At 46.2% G+C, this 18,951-nt stretch overlaps 1 protein-coding gene across 1 annotated transcript; it reads left to right on the top strand.

Moving 5' to 3' along the window:
* The first annotated feature begins 508 nt into the window (after positions 1-508).
* LOC116989983 (stonustoxin subunit alpha-like) lies at positions 509-7,530 on the top strand. Its single transcript, XM_033047536.1, has 3 exons — positions 509-630; positions 2,445-4,457; positions 7,448-7,530. The coding sequence occupies exons 1-3, from the start codon at positions 543-545 to the stop codon at positions 7,528-7,530; spliced, it is 2,184 nt and encodes a 727-aa protein (XP_032903427.1). The 5' UTR covers positions 509-542.
* The last annotated feature ends 11,421 nt before the right edge of the window (positions 7,531-18,951 follow it).

Below are 18,951 nucleotides of genomic sequence, written 5' to 3'. Positions count from 1 at the left end.
TATCCCCGCACACTAAATCCCACTGTACGAGGTAATTCAAGAGTTCTCCCGAGTTTCCCCTGATTCGAACTCGGAGAATTACGGTAATAGCCGCTCGTGGGAACTCAGGTCTCTCGTCAACATTTTTCAACAAGTTGAAAAATCTTCACGAGCTTACCGCGTTTCTCGAGTACCTGCCGTTAGTGTTACCAGCCGCTAAGAGACGTCCCGAGCTCCGACGTACCGCTACGTACATTCTACGTACTTACTGGGTCTCTAAACGTATTCTATTCTATTCTTCTATTACCACGAGTTTGATTTTTTTTAAACTCGGGCGAGCTCTTGAATTACCTCGTACAGTGGGACAGGCCCTTAGTGTGCGGGAAACGTGGCCGGCACGGACTCGGTGGGCCGAAGGGCCTGTTTCTGCACTGTATCTCTAAACTAAACCTTTTTGGTCACATCTTAAAAAGCCGTACGTCGAGTGGATTCATCTTCATATTTTATTCCTCGTTCTGTTTCAGATCACTGGATTTTGTTGACTGTCCACGTCCGGTTTAGTGATGAGTGAGTGCTTGCAACTGGCCACTCTGGGCCGGCCTTTCCAGTTGGGAATGCTGTACGACCGCCGATCAGATGCTCTGATCCCAGGTACTGGAATGTCTTCACACAAATCATGAAGTCACATGAGCCCAGAGTAGGTGAATCGAAAGACGTGATAAGGGAATAACATATAGTGCAAGGTAAAGCCAGCAAAGTCTGATTAAGGGTGGTCCAAGGGTCACCAATGAGGTAGATAATGGTTCAGGACTACTCTCTGGTTGTGGTGGGATTCAGATATACCTTCTACTCAATGAATTTATACTTCTGAGGGATTTTTTCAAATGCCCTCTGATATGGGTTGATATGAGGGAAGATCTTATACAGGTGTGTAAAATCATGAGAGGATTAGATCGGGTAGATGCACAGAGTCTCTTTCTCAGAGTAGGGGAATCAAGGACAAGAGGACATAGGTTTAAAGTGAAGGGGAAAAGATAGGAATCTGAGAGGTTACTTTTTTACACAACAGGTGGTGGATGTATGGAACAAGTTACCAGAGGAGGTAGTTGAGGCAGGGACCATCCCAATGGTTAAGAAACAGTTAAACGGGTACATGGATAGGACAGGTTTGGAGGGGTATGGGCCAAACGCAGTCTGGTGGGACTAGTGTAGCTGGGACATGTTTGTCAATGTGGACAATTCAGGTCTCTTTACATGCTGTATCACTCTATGATACAGTGGTGTCAATGCAGGGCCATAAGTTCAGTTGACCAATCTCACAATGGTGGCCACAACTTTGTCAGTAATAGTCCAGTTTATACAGTGGATTGAATATTGGGCGGCAGGGTGGCGCAGCGGTAGAGTTGCTGCCTTATAGCACCAGAGACCCAGGTTCGATCCTGACTACGGGCGCTGTCTGTACAGAGTTTGTACGTTCTCCCTGTGACCTGCGTGAATTTTCTCCGAGATCTCTGGTTTACCTCCCACACTCCAAGGACATGCAGTTTTGTAAGTTAATTGGCTTAGTAAAATTGTAAATTGTTCCTAGTGTGTGCAGTATAGTGTTAGTATGCGGGGATCGCTGGATGGCGTTGGCCCGGTGGGCCGAAGGGCCTGTTTCCGTGCTGTATCTCTGAACTAAACTAAACATGGATATTTGAAGAATATTTGAACACGATCCAAATCACCGCCTATCCATGTTCTCCAGAATTGCCTCCTGACCCGCTGAGTTACTGTCGCACTCAATGTATTTTTAGTTTAGTTTTAGAGATACAGCTCAGAAACAGGCCGTTCGGCCCACCGAGTCCACACCGACAGGCACATTAAAGGGCCTGTCACACTTTCACTTTACTTGTGGACATTTTTCATCAGGCTAGAAAAACGGCCTGACCTACTTGATGCCATGAGTACCTACAACTAGCATCAAGGCCTGCCATGACCTATCTACAACCTCCTACGACTTTGTGACAACCTTGCTGTGAGCATGAATCAAGGGCAAACTCAGCAGAGGTCGTGAATTAGGTCATGAAAGTGGGACAGGCCTTAACACTACCCTACACACACTTGGGACAATGTTACATTTATAACAAGCCTACAAACCTGTACATCTTTGGCGTGCGGGAGGAAACCGAAGATTTCGGAGAACACCCACGGGGTCACGGGGAGAACGTACAAACTCTGCACAGACAGCACCCGTAGTCAGGATCGAACCCGGGTCTCTGGCGGTGTAAGCGCTGTAAGGCAGCTACTCTACCGCTGTGCCACCATACCGCACCTATTACTCATGTGAACAGTCCAGTGAGTGTAGAGTGTTGTACTTTCGGCCCAAGCACAGCCTGTACAGAGATTGAATCTACTGAAGGAATATTATTCAACTTTGAGTAATTTTCACATTATTAAGTTTTGATCGCTGATTTATTTTGTAGGCATCACCTTGTGGGACTTGCAGACACTGCAGAGCAACCTTGACTGTCATTACCAGCCCAGCACTGAGTTTCACATCATTGCATCAGACTCCATGGAGAAGAAAGCCAATGCCCTCAATGTGTCAGCATCACTGAAAGTTAGTTTCCTGTGTGGGTTAGTGGAGGTGAAAGGGGCGGCAAAATATCTCAGAGACACGAAGGAATCAAAGCAACAAGCACGAGTTACCCTTCACTACAAAGCAACAACCAGGTTTGAACAACTGACGATGAGTCACTTAGGGATACAGAATATTACCTACCCGAGTGTGTTTGATGAGGGCTCAGCCACCCATGTCATTACAGCAGTGCTGTATGGGGCCCATGCCTTCTTTGTGTTTGATCGAATGACTTCTTCAGCAGAGAACACACAGAATATTCAGGGCAACATGGAGGCGATGATTAAACGTCTCCCTATGATTGCGATCGAGGGAGAGGCCTCCCTAGAAATGACAGAAGAACAGAGCTCTCAGGCCGAGAAGTATAGCTGCACCTTTTACGGGGACTTCTCGCTGAAGAACAATCCCACCACCTACCGAGATGCCATCAATATCTACGCAACACTCCCACACCTGCTGGGCTCAGGTGGAGAACATTCAGTGCCTGTTGCAGTCTGGCTCTATCCTCTCAATAAACTGGACACCAAAGCTGCTCAGTTGGTGAGGGAGATCAGCGTGGGACTGGTCAATCACTGCCAGTGTGTCCTGGAACAGCTCAGTGAGGCCGCGATGAGGTGCAATGACCTGATGAAAGACAGTGTCGCAGTTCAGTTTCCTGAGAACCGGGACAGGATACGTCAATTCCGAGAGAAGTGTCTGGAGTACAAACTGGTTTTCCAAGGGACCTTAGCCAGAGTTTTGCCGTCCATTCGGGGCGGTGGGAAGGAGGAAGGGTTGCTGACGGACATACTGAAGAACAGGGAGCAGTCACCATTTAAACACCAAGCACTGACCACATGGCTGGATGACAAGGAATGGGAGATGATGGTTGTGGGACTTTGCCTCAGGATAATGAAAGACATACCTGTTGTGAAATCAAGGAGAGAGTTGCATGAAGTGTTGATGGGTCCAGTAACAGACTACGTGGTCTGCTTCACATTCACAACACTGCATCAGGAGGATTTCTACCTGACGGAGGCAATCAACTACCTCCAATCTCTCACAGCAGAGAAAATGCAGATGCCACCTCCTGCTGCCGGAGCCTGTACAACACAACACAGTGAGCCCTGGTTTCACTCATTGTCCATAACCGAGAAGATGAAGAAACGGTCCAAATTGTTCCTGGATTTCGCCACAGCCAACAGTGGTGACGAGAAAGTAAAATTCCTTGTTGGATCCGCACAGGATGACAGTAACGTGGGTGCGTCTATTTACGTGTATGGGGGAGGGATTGTGAGGAGCTGCTGCTTTGAACCCCCGTCTCAGCCTGAGAGACCAACAGCGAGTGGGACAACACACGACAGTGTGACGCTGCAGTTAGACCCACCCACATGTGGTTCTGATGAGATTGTGGGCTACAAGGTAGAGTATCGAGGTAGCCAGCAGGAGAAATGTACAATACTAGATACACCTGACACATCCCACTCCTTCAGGATATCTGGGTTGGAGCCACACCAGGAATATCACATCCGATACAGAGCAGTGACCAAGGTAGGGGTCAGCAAGGCCAGTGAGATCTACAAGGTCTCCACCCATCCGACAAGTCCACCTGGTAAACCGGTCTTCCAGGATCAGTCACCCAACCCATCACTGTCCTGGGACGGACCAAGTCAGATTGGAGCTGATGTTGAAATTAATCAGTATAGGATTGAATATAGAGAAGAACCATCAGTTAAGACCAACACGGAAGGTGGATTATGGGAGCACGTTCAGACAACAGACACACAATGCTACTATAATTTAGAGGGACTGAAATCCGAGACCGTCTACAGAGTCCGAGTGTCGGCTGATTGTGGAGAAGCAGGTTCCAGTGTCGCAAGTGAGGAGGTTTCAATGAAAACAGAAAATGCACGAAACAGAAAGGCTCTGAAATTTCTCAGCAAAGATCAATTAGTAACCAACGGAAGCCCTTCCATTTACAAGCTGAACTTCAGTCTGAAGGAGTGGTTCGACCCAAAACATCACCCATTCCTTCTCTCCAGAGATGCTGCCTGTCCCAATGAATTCCAGCAGCATTTAATTAATGCCATTAAGAAGGGGCAATCTCCTAACGGTGTACGCATTGTGGAATGCTCCTTCGGAAAACCCACCACAACACACAAGATGAAGACAATTATGATTATGGGACCAACTGGGTCAGGAAAGACAACCCTCATCAATGGGATGATCAACTACATCTTGGGTGTGGAATGGGAGGACAACTTCAGATACCAGTTAATACAGGAAGAGACAGGAAATTCCCAGGATGAGAGTCTGGCCCACACATTCACAATCTACTATCTCCATCATCAGGTAGGATTTCACATTGATTACTCTCTGACTATCATTGACGCACCAGGATTCAGAAGCAAAGATCGGTGCTGGCGAGATGGAGAGGTCATTTTTCACACCTGCAAGTTCTTGACTTTCCCACATGGTGATCAGATCGATGCCATCTGTTTTGTTGTTCAAGCCTCCCTGCCTTGTCTAACTGAGGCACATATACTTGCCTTTGATAACATTCTTCGTCGTTCTAGCAAAGATATTGCAGAGAGATTTCAATTAATGGTGACATTCGCAGATGTACGTAGTCCCCCTGTTCTGGAAGCCTTTAAAAAAGCTAATTTACTCTGGCTCAAAGACAAAAATTATATGCCAGCCCACTTCAAGTTTAATAATTCAGCCATTTTTGCCCAGCGTCCAACCTCTGGAAACTCTAGCGAGGGGAGATCCGATGACAGTGGGGAAGAAGCTGCAATGTTCTGGAAAATGGGAGAAAACAGTATGAAGAAGTTCTTCTCAGCTCAATGGGCACAATAGAAACAAGGAGCTTACGTTTGACCGGAGAGGCTTTGATGGAACGTAAGCAGCAGGAGGCTGTAGTGTGGGGCGTTCAAACTCAGATCCTAACATTGTGCATATTGCAGGAAGAAGAGAAATTAAAACAGGCTATGAGCGAAAACTACACCGAGCTGGATGGTTTACGGGGAAACTTTAGTCTGTCCTCAGAAATTTGGCTTAAGCAATCACAAAATTGAACAGTACAGGTTTGACCATGAAACGATAAAAGAAGACGACCTACCATGACCTACCTGGTATAAAAATGCTCAAGGGGAGAAGATGACCCAGCAGAAAGTCATGGAGTCAATTGAGCGTCACTTGAGCAGGGGTTTGCTGAGGTGGGGAACACAGTGCTGGAGCTCTGTGTTCTCAGTTATTTATTTATAATTACTTTACAAAAATTTTGAAATACCTGTTTTCGCTCCTTCAATCCATGCTATTGTATGTAGATTAATGATGAATAAATGAATTTAATCAATTTAATTATAAGGCTTTCTGAATGCACTGTATGTTAACCCATTCATTCCTTGTATTATTCTCGTAAACCTCCTCTGGACCCTCTCCAGCTTCAGATATGAGGCCCAAAATTGCTCACAATACTCCAAATGCGGCCTGACACCCCAGCGGTAGGATTTTTGACTTCCCTAACTTCAAGTAACCCTTGCTTTCCCTCTCTCCATCCCTCCCCCTTCCCAGTTCTCCCACCAGTCTGACTGTCCCCGATTACATTGTATCTGTTTGCTTTGTTGTCACCTTCCCCAAGCTAACAATGATCTATTCAGTGTGACGAAGGTCCCGAAACATCACCCATTCCTCCTCTTCAGAGATGCTGCCTGGCCCGCTGAATTACTCCAGGTTTTTTGGTAACTCCCTGGTTAACTCATCACTTCCCACCCAAACCACCCCCTCCCCAGGTACCTTCCCCTGCAATGCAGTAGATGCAACACCTGTCCCTGTACCACCTCCCTCGACTCTGTCCAGGGACCCCGACAGTCCTTTCAGGTGAGGCAAAGATTCATTTGCACCTCCTCCATATTCATCTGTTGTATCCGCTGTTCAAGAAGTGGACTCTTATACATCGGCGAGACCAAATGTAGACTGGGCGATTGTTTCGCTGAACACCTTCGCTCAGTCTGCCTGGACCTAACTGACCTCCCGGTTGCTAAACACTTTAATTCTCCTTCCCATTCCCACACTGACATTTCCGTCCTAGGCTTCCTCCATTTTTATAGTGAGGCTAAAAGCAAATTGGAAGAACATTTCATATTTTGCTTGGGTTTCTCTAACTTCATTTCTCTAACTTCTCTAAATTCACGCATAAACACGCATAAACATTACTGGATAAACATATAATACTTTGGACCTGTTCTGAATCTTGTCTACCAGTATTACTTTGTATTGCTCTTTGCACTTGTAATCAATTTTTAATTTCTGCTCTATACTTCTAACACAATTTCATCCTCTTTCTATATACTTCCCCCTTTTAATTCAATTCTTAATAACTTTTCTCTTCCAAAACCAAAAGGATAAATGGCTGACATCAATAGCGTGACAATTATATCTCACCTGAACCAGACATTATTCTTTCTGAAGACACAAAGAATCTACCGGGTGGCGGCAGCAATGGCTGCCTCGCCAACAGTCTATCTGTCCTTTCCTGCTTTGTGTTTTAATTGTATGTGTTAAATGTATGTTTTTAGTGCTTTTCAGTTTGTTTTATGTGGGGGGGGGGAGGGGGGAGATACTCTTTCTAACATCCTACCTCGATGGGGATGCGATTTTGTTCCGTATCGTATCTCTGTCCGCACTGCGGTCCGGCATCGAGGAGTTGGCGGCCTTTGCTGGAGGACAGTTTTGAGCTCCAACCGCGGTCGCCTCCGAGACTTTAACATTGTGGAGCCCGCGATCCCTTTGCTGGGGGTCGACCTGTGAGCTCCAACCGTGGGTGTTTGTGGACTTAACATAACGGAGCTCACGGTCTCTGGTCAGAGACCGACTTCGGGAACTCCAAGCAGCAGGAGCTTCAACTGCTCCGACGCGGGGGCTTCGATCGCCGGCTGCGGAAGCCTTGATTGTCCCGATTTGCGGATGGTCCAGCTGCCCCACCGCGGGAGAATAAAGAGGAAGAAGCTTGGACTTTTTTTGCCTTCCATCACAGGGAGGAATGTGGAATCTGCTGTGGTGTATGTTTATGTTGACTTTTATGTAGTTGTGTGTCTTGTTGCTTACTCCAGCACTTTGTGTTCTATGCATTATCGTTTCAGAAGTCATCTGTAACTTTCCAACGGACTATTGTTTCTGATGATACTACGTTATTGCTTCAGCATTTAAAAACATGTATGCCTGGTTGACATTGTATTGCAATTAATATATGGCTTATTCCAATAGAAACTCATTTTTGAATTAAACGTCATAGATGCACTTGGGTTAATTAATGTGTGTGTGCGTGTGTGTAAACTTTGACGATTTGTTGGTAAATCATGTTCTTGTTCTGGGAGAATTGAGTAGACACCGGACGATACAAATCAAGGAGAATGAACACTCTCTATTGAGGGAGGACTAGTCACATCTTCACATCTCCACCCCTTTCCACCTTCCGCAGAGACCGTTCCCCCATAACTCCCTGGTTAACTCGTCACTTCCCACCCAAACCACCCCCTCCCCAGGTACCTTCCCTGCAACCGCAGAAGATGCAAAACTTGTCCCTGTACCTCCTCCCTCGACTCTGTCCAGGGACCCAGACAGTCCTTTCAGGTTAGGCAGAGGTTCACTCGAAACTTCTCCAATCTCATCTACTGTATCCATTGTTCAAGATGTGGACTATTATACATCGGCGAGACCAAATGTAGATTGGGCGATCGTTTCGCTGAACACCTTCGTTCAGTCTGCCTGGACCTAACTGATCTCCCGGTTGCTAAACACTTTAATTCTCCTTCCCATTCCCACCCTGACATTTCTGTCCTAGGCTTCCTCCATTTTTATAGTGAGGCTAAAAGCAAATTGGAAGAACATCTCATTTTTTGCTTGGGTTTCTCTAACTTCATTTCTCTAACCTCTAAATTCAGGCAACCCCTGCATTTCCTCTCTCCCACCCCCCCCCCCCCCCAATCGCACCAGCTTCTTGTTCTCAGCCAACAAACAGCTAACAATGGCCTGTTTCCTTTATCATCATTACTTTTTTTGCATATCTTTCATTCATTGTTCTATATCTCACTACATCACCATCTATATCTCTTGTTTCTCTTTCCCCTAACTCTCAGTCTGAAGAAGGGTCTCAACCCGAAATGTCACCCTCCCTTATCTCCAGCAATGTTCCTGTCCCGCTGAGTTACTCCAGCTTTTTGTGTCTACTTCCTCTTAAAGTATCAGGATAATTGAAAACAGGGAGGTGGAACGACATGTATGTTTCCATCAGGGAGGATCAGTGACGGAAAGGTGATGAAGAGAGGGCAACAGAGATAGAGAAGCAAGAGAAGGAGGGAAAAGTGATGGTGGAAGGGAGAAGGGGGTAGAGGGAGGAAGTCTTTGGACAGAAAGAGAGGGAGACACGGCAGAGAGAAAGAGGAATGAACGAGAAACATCAGAGCATGGGAGAGGCATTTGGGAAAGAGAGGGGTGTTGGTAAGCCGGTAAGACGACGGAGAAAGGTGACAAGAGGGTGAAGGGTGACAGAGGGGGCAGAGTCAGCAGCAGAGAGAGGAGAGAAAATGTGATGAGGAGAGGTGAGTGTTGTAGGAATAACGGAGGGTGGTCATGGAGAGGAACAGAGAGAGTGGTAGAGAGATCATGGAGAGAGAGAGAGGTAGTGGTGATAAAAAAAAAAAAGAGAGGGGTGTGATTTCTCCGAGATCTTCGGTTTCCTCCCACATCCCAAAGACCTACACACCTACAGATTTGTAGGATAATTGGCCTGGTATAAATGTAAATGTAAAATTGTCCCTAGTGTGTGTAGGGTAGTGTGAATGTGCGGGGATCGCTGGTCGGTGCGGACTCGGTGGGCTCAGGGGCTTGTTTCCCATGCTGTACCTCTAAACTAAACATCTTCCCCGTACACTTTATGGAGCCCAGAATAAGGCACAATACCCCAGCTGACCAGGGACACCATGTTTCTACCTTTGTTAATCGGTTAATAAAGCCCCCAATTTTTTTTTTTGTTAATTCATCTTGCATTCTTTAGCCTTTCCCAATCCTTGTGTTTCCCTTTTCTAATTCCAGCCCAATAAGGGTAAACAAAATACAAGGATACAACTAAATGAAGTGCAGCCCCAGTTAGAAGCTACACATCTCTTCCTGAACCAAGTCATCCCTTTTTCTACTTTATTTTGTACGTGTTCATTAATCAAACAAATAAATGCTTTATAAAATGAAATAAAATGTTTACAGGCCTCAATACTAGTGTCTGGTTGTTATTCCCTTTCTGCAAAAAGCAAAATATCATGTGATATCTCAGAATATTCTGATCAAAATTGCGGTAAATAGAGCAGTCAGTGACAGTAATCCCCAGAGGAAACAGAGTGGTGAAATAGGCCAATAATAACAATGATGGAATGGTTTAAAGAAGGGCAAAGGGTTAGGAGTCAGTGACAGGATGGTACGACTGGGGCAGCTCGGTGGCGCAACGGTAGATTTGCTGCCATACAGAGCCAGAGACGCGAGTTTGATCTTTATTACGGGTGCTGTCTGTATGAAATTTGCACATTCTCAACGTGAACTGCATGGGTATTCTCCGGGTGCTCCGGTTTCTCCCCACACTCCAAACACGTACAGATTTGTAGGTTAATTGGCTTGGTGTAAATGTAAAATTGTCCCCAGCGAGTGTCGGATAGCATTAGTGTGCGGGGATCGCTGGTCGGCGCGGACTCGATATGCCGAGGGGCCTATTTCCGCGCTGTTTGTCTAAACCCAACTAAAAATATATACAGCTAGTTATGGTGCAAAGTTCTGATCATGTCATTGTGTGAAGTCACTTAACACTGAGGCAAAGGTCCATTGTTAGCGCTGTGGTTAGGATGAACCCCTGGTGGTTATTCCCTTACTGCAAGAAAAAAAAATCACATGATATCTCAGAATGTTCTGATCAAAATTGCTGTAAATAGTGCAGTCAGTTACAGTAATCTCCAGAGGAAACAGGTGAAATAAGCAAATAATAACAATGATTTGATTTAAAGGAGGGCAAAGGGTTAGGAGTCAGTGACAGGATGGTACGTCTGCAGCTGTACAGTGTTACTGCCGTTCAGTGCCAGAGACGCGGGTTCATTCCTCATTACGGGTGCTGTCTGTGTGAAATTTGCACGTTCTCAACGTGAACTGCATGGGTTTTCTCCGGGTGCTCCGGTTTCCCCCCACACTCCAAACACATACAGATTTGTAGATTAATTGGCTTGGTGTAAATGCAAAATTGTCCCCAATGTGTGTCGGATACCATTAGTGTGCGGGGATCGCTGTTCGGTGCAGACTCGAGGGGCCGAGGGGCCAAGGGGCCTGTTTCCGCGCTGTATGTCTAAAACCAACTAAAAATATATACAGCTAATTATGGTGCAAAGTTCTGATCATTTCATTGTGTGAAGTTACTGTACACTGAGGCAAAGGTCCATTGTTAGCACTGTGGTCAGGATGAACCCCTGCCTTTAGCACCAAAACAAAATAAACACACAGATGGATACACACCCCCACTGTAGAGCTGCTGCACCCGCAGAGTTTCTACAGTACTTTGTCCACCCACTGTAGATACCCTGATACATGAGTAGAACACAAAGTGCTGCTGGAACAGGCAGCATCTGTGTAGGGAAATGGTTTGTAGTCTGATTGGCTTGATATGATTGTAAATTGTCCCTAGTGTGTGTACGATAATGTTAGTGTGCGGGGTGATCGCTGGTCGACACGGACTTGGTGGGCTGAAGGGCCTGTTTCTGCGCTGTATCTCTAAACTAAACTAAATGCTGATCAAGGGCCAGGTAGAGAGATGCAGAGGGTGAACGCGGGGAAAGCTCAGTCTTTGCTCATGTTTGGATGAGGGTGAGGACTGCAGAGAGGATGCGAAAATAGGCCCTGGCACTTACGACCATGCAAGTGGAGGGTGGAAAGAGTAATGCAGTAGAGACAGGGTGGCATGTTCAAGGGAACAGGCAATGGTATCTGCAGTGGAGACAGAGCAACTGTACAATGCCAGGAGTAAGGACAACTTAAAAGGAGAAAGAAGGAACTCTTTTGGAGCCCAAATGTCTTTTAAATGCTGTTATAGTACCTGCCTCGTCTATCACCTCCAGAAGCTCTGGGTAAAAAGCTCTGCAACTCTGATCTCTGAGACACCTCTATAAGATCACACCTCATCTTCCTGCACTCCAAGGAATAAAGTCCAAGCCTGCCCAACTCCCTGTAGGTCAGGCCTTCAAGTCCTGATGACTAGGTCCTTGTTGAGGTTGATGTTGAGTAGCTGGGTAACAGGACTCTCCGATCACCGTGCTGTTACCAGGGATGTTAACCAAGACTAAAATCTCAAGTGTACTGGAAGATCACAACCTTGGAGAAAGAAGCCCTTTGGTCTGTCTGAAACCTGACATTCGGTACGTGAAGTCAAAGGGGGAAAGTTTCCAAATTGCACACTCTAGGCTTCTGGAGTACATGCTGAGGGACACACTGGAGATCAGTGCACCCAAATACAAATAATTTGTGAGAAAGAACTACAACGCCAGGAGACATTGTTGAGATGGGCAAGACTTAATAGGAATCTGAGGGGCAACTTTTTCCACACAGAGAGTGGTAAGAATATGGAACAAGCTGCCAGAGGATGTACTTGAGGCAGGTACTATAACAGCATTTTCCTGGACTGTGATGACACAAAATGCTGGAATAACTCAACGGAACAGGCATCTCTGGAGAGAAGGAATGGTTGATGTTTTGGGTTGAGACCCTTCTTCAGACTGTTCCTCCTCTCTCCAACGACAGTTCAGCATGCTGCCTGCCCCGCTGAGTTACTCTAGCATTTCCTGTCTATCTTCGATTTAAACTAGCTTCTGCAGTTCCTTCCTACACATGTCCCTGGACAGTACATGGATAGGAGTGGTTACCTTGTCTACTCATCTGGACGCCCGCAGCGACAGCTGCGGAGGGTTGAGGCCCCAACCACGGGGGACAGTGGAGGAGGACTGGCCAATTTTTGTGCCTTCCACCACAGTGATGAATGCTGTGGTGGATGTTTGTGTTAAATGTTTTATTGTGCTTTTGTGTGTTCTTTATCATTGTACCGCTGCTGGCAAATTAATTTCACTTGTGACAATGTGACAAATGTGACAAATAAAACCGTATTGTATTGTATTGGTTTAGAGGGATACGGGTCAAACTGGCTAATGGAATTAGCTTAAATGGGGCATCTTGGTTGGCATGGACGAGGTGTGCTCAAGGGCCTGATTCCGTGCTGTGTGGCACAGTGACTTTGCACAAAGTTCTATACAGCTCGAGTCAGTTTCATTGCACAATCCACATTGAAAACCCTGGTCTGTCTAATCCCGGAAGAATTGGTTCCAGCCATTGGCAGAAAACCCGTAAGGGGCCAAAGTTCCCCTCACGCTACAAGTGCCGGCAGTGAACAGCGCTATCAGGGGTGACATTGGAGGGGGCGTGAAATACAGGAAATGAAACCAGCCGCCGAATTTTCTCTTCAGGTAAGACTTATCCAACAGGTATACCTGGATGAGGAAGCAAAAAGCTGACAGACTGATCAAGGTACCGACATCGAACAAAGCTTCATCGTATCGGTGACGACACACCCCACGCCTCATCGGCAGTAAGCAGTTCACTAAAACTGGTGGCAGCTTGAAAGCTGGGCAGTGGTCTTTCAGGCCAAGGTCCAAGCCGGTCTCAGGAAATATGGAATCCACATACACTACCATTCCTTCTCTCCAATCAAGGATGGGAATAGAACCCAGATCAGGGGCCTTTGGGATTACCATGAGACCACCGGAAACCATGGAGGTAGATGGATCTGGTTCTCCCGAAACATGGGGTAAGTGGACCATTTACAAGTTGGTAATATTTACACTTGTTTTTTGTACAAATGACAATGATAACATGAGATTCAGATCAGTTATATACTAAAATGATAACATGTGATTGGGTTATTATTGCACAGTATACAAGGGTACCAAGCATGGCTTGGAATTGGGGCCAGAGTTGTCTTTCGAGGCAGGCTCAGTATTACGGCCAGGATTGCCTTCCGAGACAAGTTCGGAAATATGGCCAGAGTTGTCTTTCGAGGCAGGTTCAGTATTATGGCCAGGATTACCTTTCGAGACAGGCTCGGGAATCTGGCCAGAGTTGTCGTTCAAGGCAGGCACGGAATTATGGCAGGCGTGGCCTGTTCATTGTGAAAGATGGAGGATGTCGGTTCATAATTGATTTAACTCGCATGTGCAACATAGACTTTTCAGTATATGGAACTTCGTTACTGTCTAACAACTGATTTCCTTAGGATCTTTATGGCATACATCGATCTCAAAGATGCATACTATTCAGGTCCCATTCACAGGGATCACCGGAAACATTTGAAATTTATCTGAATGGGGCAATGATAACAGTTAAGGTGTTGCAAATGGGCTAACCAGCTCCCAGGCCATCTACCAAATTACTTAACCGGTGCTTGGACTGCTCAGAGCTCAAAAACACTTGTTATGGCTTATCTGGATGATATTCTAAACACTGTGTTTTGCTAAAATCAACTGTTTCAGCCGCAACTATATTTGAGAAATTGAGGTTCCTCATCCATCCAGTTAAATTTAAGTTGATACCAACTAGAGTTGCTGAAGAAAAATCGCTCCGACTGCCGTTATATCAAGTTAATTAAAATTAGCGCTGGATAATTTAAATAGGAGTAAAATTAAAATCGTCATCTAAAGCCGTCAACGGTGACAACGGGACAGATCTCACGTACGGGACAAAGCAAGGGTCGCCGTTTATTCTTACATATAAATGTGCTTTTTAGGAAGCCTTTAATCAAAATTTCACGTTGCGAAAATGTCATTATGTAAATATACGAACCTGCAGTGTTTTTCCTGCCGATATGGGGTTCAATTTCACTGTAACCACAACGTTCCAAACGATCACGTTCCACAAAACCTCACTCGCAAGATGATTTAAATGGCCATTAATTTACGGGAATTAAACACTAAATTCCTTCCATTTGGCCTATAAATTCATGACAATGAGATTTAAAAATCATGTTATATTGCGATTTCTTGTGTGAATATTATTTGGACACATAGGCTATTTAAAAATGTTAACCTTTTCTTAAGAAATGGATAGATGTTTAGATCTAGTAATTGAATTTTGTAATTAGTTACAATTAGGTAACTAACTAATTATATGCTTTAATTTCAGGTCATACAAGTAAGATTGTTTGATATTTGTTTCAGAATGCTTCAATCTATAATAACTGAAAATTTATTTCAGTTCTCTTAATTTTTAATAAAGTTATGGGCTTTTAACTGTTCTGATCACAGCTTTTGTGTTAAGTCAATGGAAAATCAATAGGGAACAAGATGCTAATTTCCGAGTATGAAAATGGCCATAACTTTTTTAATACTGAAGATATGAAAGTGAATTAGGTGTCAAATTAAACTTCTTTTTATGCTTTATCTGATGGGATAAATTGCAGACTTGATTTTTAAAATCTCAACATTTTGTAACATTGCTAGTTTCTTTCTTGTGTTCTCTATTTATTTGTTGAACCTTTTTTCTTTTTTCATTCAACCGCTCTCTAAAATCCTAATATTGTGAATAAAATATAAATGAACACATGCCAAGATATTTTTTCATTCTATATTAGTGTAATGAAATGTTGTGTATACATACCGACATTGATGCAGAAGTGCGAGCTCCTCTAGTATCTTTGGTTGTGGACAGTGTGAGGCAAAGATTATAGAGGAGCTCCTCTATAATCTTTGGTGTGAGGGGGCAGATGCGGCGGCGACGCTTCTTCAGACTGAATGACGTCGGTGAGCGGCCGCGCGGGAGCGGTGACCATTAGCCACTTGCAGCTCGCGGCGCGGCCGTTGTAGCCTCGCCCATCATGTGACGAGGGTGGGACGGAGCGGCCGTTGCTGTTCCTCCGCATCACGAGACTGGGATTGTTTGGTCGGAGCGACCTCCGTTGCTGTCCCCCCGTCACGTGGAGAGCGGGAGGTTGAGGTGCGGTCGTTGAAGCCCCATCACGTGATGAGAGTGGGAAGGAGTGAGCGGGCGTCGAGCGGTCATGTGCCAAGTGCGGCGGCTGTCCCCGTCACGTGGCGACCCCGGGAGTGGCCGTAGCCAAAGATACTAGAGGAGATCCTCTAGGATCTCAAAGGTTCAAAGGTTCAAAGGTTCAAAGGTTTGTTTATTAGTCACATACACCTAGGTGTAGTGAAATTCTTGTTGCCAGTGCAGAACATAAAAAACTTCCCCCCACAATGGTTCCCATTATGAGGGAAGGCACAAAGTCCAGTCCCATCCCATGTCCACCCATAGTCGGGCCTATTGAGGCCTCCACAGTGGCCGCTACGGAGGCTCGATGTTCCAGGCCGTTCTCGCCGGGTGATTGTACTCCGGCGTCAGGAGAATCTTCTCAGCGGCGTGGGAACCCTGGAACGGCCGCTTCCCTTACCGGAGACCGCGGCTTCCGAAGCCAACAAGGCCGCGCCGGATGGAGCTCCACTACTGGCGATCTCGTCGCGAGATCCCAGGCTCCCGGTGTAAAGTTAAGCGCCGCCGCCCGCAGATGGTCGCTCCACAGTCCCGCAGCTCCGCGATGTTTTACTCGGCGGTCTTCAGCTCACCGGAGCTCCAGCGCGGTGACCCGGGCAAGGCATCGCCCGCTCTGCTCCGCGATTGCGCTCCAGCACTGTGCCGCTGCCGAAGCCGAGGTTCTGGGCGGTCCCCTCAGGAAACGCCGCTCCAGGCCCGCTGGTGGGCCGCAAGGATGGGTCGACGGTGCAGCCCGGAGAAAAGCTGCCTCTCTGACCAGGTAGGGACCCTGAAAGGTAGTTTCCCCCTCACCCTCCCACATACAAAAGGCTAGAACTCCTAAAAACAAAACACTCAACTAACTAAAAATAAGAAAAAAGATGAAAAACAGACAGCTGCAGGCTGGGCAGCCATACCACACAGGACGGCGCCCCCTAACGATCTTTGGCCGTAGCTGCCCCCTCTCCCCACCAAATGCTGCATGACGAGCGGGAGCGGGTTGAGTTGGTCGGTCAAGTGCTTGGAGTCAAATATACTAGAGGAGCTTGGAGCACCTCCCTCCCTCGCAGCGGGGAGGGCGGTCGGGCTGGTCACGTGCTGCGGGGACAGCAGCTACGCCCTTCCATCTCGCTGCGCTGGTCACGTGCCGCGGGGGTCGGACTGGTCACGCGCCGCCGGGGTCGGACTAGTACGTAAAAACCTACTTGAGAACCATGGGAGATTAAAAAAAAAAATACAGCCAGATTTATCACTTCTGAAACTTTTTAGATGCCAAAGGAATCAAGAAAAAACTCAAATAATACTTTAGTGTTGATGAAATGCAGTGAGCAAACGGCCAATGTTCGCTAAGCACTCTGTCTGTTGTCCCTTCAGCTCTCACGTCATTTCTCCTCACTTTTGGAATTCTGAAGTAGGCTAAATGTTTCACATGCTCACCCCGATTTCCATAATTATTGCAGCGCAAAAATGGACATTTTCGGCGGGTTTTAACGGCCCCGCTACGTTCAGATTCAGATTCAACTTTAATTGTCGTTGTCAGTGTACAGTACAGAGACAACGAAATGCAGCTAGCATTTCCCTGGAAGATGGAGTTGGAAACAATGGTAAGTGCCTACCTGCAGTACATCGTGTGTAATCCATTTGGTGTAGCGTAGCAACAATACGGGTCATGGGTCGTGACCCGACTGCCGTGAACCCTCCCTATATGTGTGTGTGTGAATATATATGTGCGTGTGTGTGTGAATATATGCGTAACTATGTGTGCGTGTGAATGATCGTGTGTGTGAGTATGTGTGTGCGTGTGAATTTGTGCGTGTGTGTAGATGTGTATGTGTGTGTACATGTGTGTGTCTGAATATGTGTATGTGTGAGTGAATGTGTGTGTGTGTGAGTGAATATGTGTGTGTGTGTGTGTGTGTGTGTGTGTGTGAATATGTGCGTGTGTGTGTATATGTATGTGTGTGAGTGAATATGTGTGTGTGAATATGTGCGTGTGTGTATGTGTGTGTGTGAATATGTGGGTGTGAATATGTGGGTGTGTACATGTGTGTGTCTGAATATGTGTGTGAGTGCATGATTATATGATTGTGTGTGTGTGTGAATGCGAGTGTGTGTGCATATGTGTGTGAGTGCATGTGAATATATATGTGTGTGTGTGTGTGTGAAATAATATAGTTTTTCGTAGTTCAGAGCTTATTTGTTATGTTTAATAGCGTGATGGCTGTCAGGAAGAAGCTGTTCCTCAATGTAGATGTTACAGTTTTCAGTTTACAAAAGTCGGACGTGACTCCAGAAGTCGGGCATCAGTCAGTCCACAAGCCGTGAGAGTCAGTCAGTCTAAAGGACATGAGTTAATCCCAAGGCAGTGAGTGAGTCCACAGGTCATGAGTAAATTGCTCACTGCCCCCCTCCTCCACTAACTTCCCTCACCTCAAGACGCTGCCCTCCGCCTGGCTATAGGATGCACCCCCTACTGAAGCCGCATTCATCCCCTGCATGAGTGCCCCCCCCATCAGCTCACGAGAACCCTCACCTGAAGCTGTGCCCATCCCTTGGCTGCACGATGTTTACCCCCCCCCACCCCACCCTGACAAACCCCACCTCAAAAAAATGTTTTGCACAAAATCTTCAGTGTTCATTAACAACTGAAATTGTCTTTAGGCTGCTTTTTCAACATCATGTCAGGAAATGTTAGAGGTCAAGGTGATGTGGCTATTGCTGTAGTATCCTCTGGGATAGCGGCTACATTTCTGCCTGGTGGAAGAACTACACATTCTCGATTCAAGATACCCATCCAAGTGGCCGAGGATACATTGTGCAACATCGAGAAGAACTCTAAGACGGCACATTTCACGAGGCAAGAGTAAGTCATTGTTTGGGATGAATGTCCAATGATTACGAGAGAACGATTTGAAGTTGTGGACAGAACTCTTCCAGATGTCTTCAGCAACACTAAGCATGTTGGTGCCCCCCTGCCAGTACAGGCCTCAGTGACTGTGCTGCCAGCCCTCAGTGACTGAGCTGCCAGCACAAAAATCCATTCCGCCCACAAACCCCATACTAGTCCTCTGGAAACCAGTACCTTCGGCCCAACATACTAGCTCAACAGAAATATGAAGGGAAATGTCAAAGGTTTCCTGAAGGATGGAACATCGCCCAAGAATGTTGTCATTAATAGCGTGCTTCATTGAATGATGACTTCTGAGATAAATTCTCAGATTTTCCTTCTTAAAATTTGACTGCTGACTTTCTCTATGTTAAAATTGTCTCTTTTTATC

This window comes from Amblyraja radiata, chromosome 30, assembly GCF_010909765.2.
Source record: "Amblyraja radiata isolate CabotCenter1 chromosome 30, sAmbRad1.1.pri, whole genome shotgun sequence".
Classification (NCBI taxonomy): Eukaryota; Metazoa; Chordata; class Chondrichthyes; order Rajiformes; family Rajidae; genus Amblyraja; species Amblyraja radiata.
Note: the sequence above shows the minus strand (reverse complement) of the source record. Positions and strands in the feature narration are given on the sequence as shown.

Bases quoted from the DNA above. Each gene is read 5' to 3' on its own strand.
- LOC116989983 (XM_033047536.1), top strand. From the start codon at position 543: ATGAGTGAGTGCTTGCAACTGGCCACTCTGGGCCGGCCTTTCCAGTTG. The intron at 631-2,444 runs GTACTGGAATGT...TTTATTTTGTAG, and splicing joins ATCAGATGCTCTGATCCCAG to GCATCACCTTGTGGGACTTG. The intron at 4,458-7,447 runs GTGAGGAGGTTT...GTCTCTGGTCAG, and splicing joins AGCAGGTTCCAGTGTCGCAA to AGACCGACTTCGGGAACTCC.